The sequence below is a fragment of the Colobus angolensis genome, unplaced genomic scaffold (assembly GCF_000951035.1).
Source record: "Colobus angolensis palliatus isolate OR3802 unplaced genomic scaffold, Cang.pa_1.0 Scaffold58, whole genome shotgun sequence".
Classification (NCBI taxonomy): domain Eukaryota; kingdom Metazoa; phylum Chordata; class Mammalia; order Primates; family Cercopithecidae; genus Colobus; species Colobus angolensis.
Window position 1 is genome coordinate 13499030 of NW_012119376.1, and position 6400 is coordinate 13505429.

A 6400-nucleotide genomic window follows, 5' to 3' on the forward strand; every position below is an offset into this window, starting at 1 on the left:
GAGTCTGAGACTAGCCTGGGCAACACGGTGAAACCCCGTCTCTACTAAAATACAAAAACTTGGCCGGACGTGGCGGTGTGCGCCTGTAATCCCAGCTACTCAGGAGGCTGAGGCAGGAGAATTGCTAGAACCTGGGAGGTGGAGGTTGCAGTGAGTCAAGATCGGGCCACTGCACTCCAGCCTGGGCTACAGAGTGAGACTCCATTTCTTAAAAAAAAAAAAAAAAAAAAGAAGTACTGACTTGCAGCATGGCGGTAGAAATCAGGATAAGGTTTCACTTTGCATTTGAAAAGCTAAGAACAGCCTTTACTGCAGAAAGTAGGATAAAGACATTTCCATATATGTTCATGGGAATTTACCATTTAAATTTACCATTCAAATTTGAATTTACCATTCAAACTAGGGAGTAGAGATCAGTCACTTTTGCCAGTTTATCAGTTTAAAACTCTTTCAAGAAGAGAAAAGAAAGGAGGAGTCTCTTCCAAGAAAACAAAAGAAAAAAGTAATACTGTGTAAGAACCACAGAAGAAAAGCTAAGTAGGAGCAGATGTGGGTGCTCTTTCCTTAAGAGTCAGCATAGAATGTAGAGAGTGACATTTTCTTTAAGAACAGATTATTATAACAAAGCAAGAAAAAGTGTATTTGTATATAAGTTGGTCACAGTGACACTTGTAGAAAATATAAGTAGCTGTAAATGGGAAAAATGTCAAAAATGTTCCATCCAAGGAATGTTAGAAGGTCGCTTCTTTACCTTGCTCATCTGAAAAGTTCCCATTCACCCTACAAGCCTTAGCCCCAAGGCTGGGAAGCCACTGCCTCTACTACCAAGAAGCATCCAGAGTCTCTTTTGTGCTGCATGGCACCCCTCCTCTGGCTTCATGATAATATCTATCGCTCTTTAGGGATCATTTACACTTCTGCTGCCTCTTCTCCCTAAGACAGAGAAAACTGTCACTTGTTCTTTTTTGTATTCTTGGCGTTCAGCAAAGGGAACAGGCATCTATCCATTTAATTAAGCTCTGCTAAGATGCTTCGAGTTAAATTACATATGTTTGTGTGCTGGAAGAATATATAAAAATCAGTGAGACACTTCTACAAAGACAGAGTAGATATTCTTCTGCTAAATGCATATAAAAATCCTGGATATTATATTAAAACACAGCAAGACTCTGAACAGTACAGAGAAAACAGACAGGCTGGGAACATCAGGGCCCAAGGAACAACACAGTGATGAGTTCCTTGCATTTTCTTTTCAGCTCATATATTTCCAACTTGGAGCTGAAAAAGTCAGCAACCTGGAAATGTCAACAAATGCAGGGGAAAAAAACCCTAAAAGAGTCCCGCTTTCTCTCCTGCCAAAGGACCAGAAAAGGGTAGCCAAGCAAGGGTAAAAATGGTTCTACTCCAACCAAACACCATGGAAAAAACCATGGCCCCACCCATACCAGCAAATGCTGAGTGGGGAGTCTAGACTTACACTCTCACCAAGCTGTGAAGAGGTGTCCCAGCTCCCCTATTTTTGTATTCTTAGTGTCCAGCAAAAGGGAACAGGCATCTATCCATTTAATTAAGCTCTGCTAAGATGCTTTGAGTTAAATTGTGTATGTTTGTGTGCTGGAGGAATACAACACCAGAGTGCTGTTGGAGAAGGCTGTGTAGGCCACTGGGAATTTCATTCCCACCTGGTGTAATGAAGCCCTTCCTGGTCACTCCTGTCCCACAGCATTCGTGGAGATTCCCAGGGCGCAGCAAAAGGTGCCCTGCACATCCCAGCCAGGGAGGAATCAATAGAGGCCTAATGGGAAACTGAATTCTCACCTTGCTCAGTAGTAACAAGGGGACCCTGTCACTCAGTATCAAGGGAGGCTGACTAGGGAACCTGGACTCCCAGCCACACCTGGTAATAATGAAGCAGTAAAGCAGTACTCCCAATTCCCCTGCTGTGGTGGTATCAGAGACAGTTGCCTAAAGCAGAAGGTTTAAATAAGACCCATAGTCTCATAACATAATACCTAAAAATATCCAGGTTTCAATAAAAAATCATTTCACACACCGAGAAACAGGAAAATGCTTCTGAATGGAAAAAAGACCATCAGTAGATGCAAACAATGAGGTGACAGATGTTGGAATTATCTGATAAGGATTTTACAGCAGCCATTATAAAAATGCTTCAACGAGCAAGTATAAATGCACTTGAAACAAATGAAAATGTAGAAAGTCTCAGCAGAGACAGAAATTCTCAGCAAATAGAAGATATTAAAAAAAAACCAAATGGACATTTTAGAAATAAAACACACAATAACTAAAATATAAAAATCAGGAATAAATGGGGGCTCAACAGCAGAACAGATTAGACAGAAGAAAGAATCACTGAACTTCGAGACAGAAGAATAGAAATTACCTAATCTGAACAAGAGAGAAGCAGGCTGAAAAAAATATCATATACAGAGCCTCAGGAAACTGCAGGACTTAAAAACAAACAAACAAACAAAAAAAACTTCCTAAATTATTAAATAATTTTCAGTTGCAAATTGGATTTTCCAAAGGTCTTTGCAGCTGGCCCTTAGGCTGTTAAAGAATGATCATACGAAGGATATATAAAAATCTTTGGTGTATGTACTGATACTATACCTAAATTGGACCTAGGTAGCCTAAAAGTTAATGCAGTCTTTGACGATTTACAGATAGGGACAAAAAGGTACAGTCAAGGTAGTAAAGAAATCAAGATCACTGTGTCATTTATCATGTCCACCACGAAGATGTGAGGTGACATGTTCTCTTCAATCTATGGAACTTCAAAGTGCACCGCTTAACAGAGAACAGCTCTGCAGTGGTAGGGTAAGTCTTGTGCACAGAGAGAAACATTCCTACCATCTCAGTAAAAAATGGCACCTTGCATGTACTGACTGGTGCTCTGAAGTTTTGCCAAAGATAAGATACAATTTTACCAGTCAAAGGGCCACATTTAAAGCCATTGTAAACCTATGCTAATTACCAGTGAGCAGGATGGGAATATTTCTCTTTTTTTTAATACAAATACAAAGTAAGATTTTATAATAGGTAAGTATGTTCAAAGATCGTCCCTCAAAGTTGAACTTGTTTGAACCATTAAATCTAAAGAAATCCAATCAAAAAATTAAAAGAAAAAAAACAAGATGAACAATTTGGCTTTTCAGGGGATATACAGCAAAGACTGAAACAAGATCTCAGAAGTATTTTGGCTTCTGTTAATTTTTTTTTTTTTTTGATTAAAATGAAAAGAAATGAAACTCCAACTTAAAAGAAATCCAGAACTACTTTAAAATTCTCGTAAAGATAGTCACATAACATGGGCTACCCCAATCCTACTAAGCCTACTGTTTGCCCAATGCCATCAAGGTTTATAGAGTAAGATTCAAATATCTGGTATCCAGACAATGTTCACAGCTACTTCTCCCTTAAGAGAAGCAGAAAGGCAGTTTTAGGTGTGGTCTGTCTTCATCCCCCAAACTTGGTCAATGTATACAATGCTTACACATCCAAATATGTGCAAGATTCAACAGGAACCCTCTCCCACTGCTGTGCTGAGTACGCAAGTTTCCCTGAGATGTCCGCATCACCAAGGGCTCCGTTCTAACTCTGGTCGACAGTTTCTGAACAATGCGATAGTGTAGATAGAGGACTATATAAAATATAAGGTTCTCTCAAAAAGATTTATGGTGTTTGGGGATAAAAAAAAATATATCAGTCTTCTTGGCTAAAGGTTGGCAAATGTGTTTTCAACTTTAAAATGTCTGACACGGGCTCTTTTCTTTGTTGATAGAAGCTGAGTCCAGTGATGTGCTCAACATCTGTGATCCGTGCTCTGTGTAACATTAACAATTCTTCAACCCATGAGGATTCATGCTTCCCATGCTAGCAGAATAAGAAATACAAAAGAAAAGTTACCAAGAGAACACTCAGTTCACTTCTATACGTGCTCCATCTTCCCAGTTTAATCATTTATGAGACTTCAGCTCTAAAGTGAAACATGCCATATGATTTGTTAGGCATCATCTCTCCTCTCGAGTAGCTTTCCTTCTAATACATACCATGTATGTTTGTTTAATTAGATGCATCAAGTCTGGGAAAAAGAAAGTATACATGGAAAAGATGATCCTGCATTAAATAGGGTTAAGAAACTTCAATGGTGTGGAGTTAAAAAAAAAGTCGAAAAACAGAAATTACATGGCATGGTAGAAAGAATATGGGAATTAATATAAAGAATCTGATTCTCAGTCAGAATGGCTATTATTAAAAAGTCAAAAAATAACAGATGCTGACAAGGTTGTGGAGAAAAACGCACGCTTTTACATTGTTGGTGGGGAGTGTAAATTAGTTCAACCACTGTGGAAGACAGTGTGGCAATTCCTCAAAGACCTAGAGGCAGAAGTACCATTTGATCCAGCAATCCCATTACTGGGTATATAAGCACAGGAATATAAATCATTCTCTTATACAGATACATGCATACATATGTTCAATGCAGCACTAGTCACAATAGGAAAGACAAGAAATCAACTTAAATGCCCATCAGCGATAGACTAGATCAAGAAAATGTGGTTTATATACACCATGGAACACTATGGTGTATGTGGTCAATGATAGACTAAATAAAGAAAATGCGGTACATGTATACCATGGAATACTATGCAGCCATAAAAGATCATGTCCTTTGCAGGGACGTCGATGGAGCTGGAGGCCATTATCCTTAGCAAACTAATGTGAGAACAGAAAACCAAACACTGCATGTTCTCAATTATAAGAGGGTGCTGAAGGATGAGAACACATAGACACGTGTGGGGGAACAACATATACTGGGGCCTGTTGGAGGGCGGGGGGGAGGAGGGAGAGCATCAGAAAGAACAGCTAATGAATGCTGGGCTTAATACCTAGGTGACGGGATGATCTGTGTAGCAAACCACCATGGCACACATTTTTACCTATGCAACAAACCTGCACAACCTGCACACATACCCCTGAACTTAAAATAAAAGTTGAAAATTTTTTAAAAAGAGACTGGTTCTGTGACTATCTTATCGGGTAAACTAAGGAAAGTTATTTAACATATAAATCTTGATTCCTTTATCTGTATCCTCCGCATTGGGTCATTTTGACGATCAAATATAATGATGTGTGCAAACATACTACAGAAATACTAGTTTTTATGAGAATGTGTGATCTACAAAGATGCATGAAGATGCCCACGTGGGCCAAAGCCACATGCTAAGAACGGTGGAGCAGAAAGAGGGAAAAGTTCTGGGTCCCCAGTGGTGCAGTTGACCCAAAGCGCCATCCCAGGACTGTACAGCTGGACTTCCTGTTCTACGAGGAATCCCTGACTTGCTTAAGCCACTGCAAAGGGGCTTCTGTTATTTGCTGCAGAACCCTACTCTAATTGACGCATTCAATGACGATATAATCTCTCAAAACAAAGAAAGTAATGAAGCAGGCAAAGGCTGCATGTATCTAAGAATGCCCACAAAACTGACAACTTTCAGCAGAGTCAGATCAGACAACCAACTAGTTAAAGTCTTGCTATTCTGTATTTAATTCTGAAGAATAAGGGGAAAAATAACTTAATGAGAAATGTGTTCTATAGGAACAAGTAATTCTGAAAGTTTATCACAGAAACAAGGAGAGACATATCGTCATGAATTTTAACGATATATACAAAGATTACTACCATCAAGGATGGCAAATGGACCACTGTATTCTACTCCTGGGCCCAGAGAAGAGCTCACTATTTTGTTTACTTCTGTGTCCTCAGTACCTAGAGTACTTGATTATAAATATCAAAGGAATGAATGGCTGAATCAAAGTAGTAGCGAATGAATGAATGAGTGAATGCAGCACTCTTCCCTGATGAGCTCATACTGGATCTCAAGATTCTAACTCCAGGTATACCTACCACCCATTCACTAGGACTGGTATGAAAGTTACATCTTTTTGCAGATTCAGGTCAAGACGTACTTGGTGTCACTTCAACGGAAAAAAAAAAAAAAAAAACAGGAAATGTGGGAAGTACTCTGAAAGAAAAATGTTTTGGCTCACCATAAGGAAAAACTTAAAAATTGCTAAAATGGGCCGGGCGCAGTGGCTCACGACTATAACCCCTGCACTTTGGGAGGCTGAGGCCGGCAGATCACCTGAGGTCAGGAGGTCGAGAACAGCCTGGCCAAGACGGCGAAACTCCATCGCCACTAAAAATACAAAAATTAGCCAGGCATGGTGGCAGGCGCCTGTAATCCAAGCTACTCGGGAGGCTAAGACAGGAGAATCGCTTGAGCACGGGAAGCGGAGGTTGCAGTGAGCGGAGATCACGCCACTGCCCTCCAGCCCAGGCGACAGAGCGAGACTCCATCTCAAAAAAAAATAAAAA

General features: G+C 39.9%; 1 protein-coding gene across 1 annotated transcript in view; it reads right to left on the reverse strand.

Moving 5' to 3' along the window:
- Positions 1-3044: 3044 nt before the first annotated feature.
- Positions 3045-6400, reverse strand: part of ENPP1 (ectonucleotide pyrophosphatase/phosphodiesterase 1) — an 82972-nt gene continuing 79616 nt past the window's right edge. Inside the window, exon 27 of the mRNA XM_011962184.1 lies at positions 3045-3894. Within this exon, the coding sequence (XP_011817574.1) occupies positions 3724-3894 (171 nt within the window). The 3' untranslated portion in view covers positions 3045-3723. The remainder of the gene's footprint in view (positions 3895-6400) is intronic.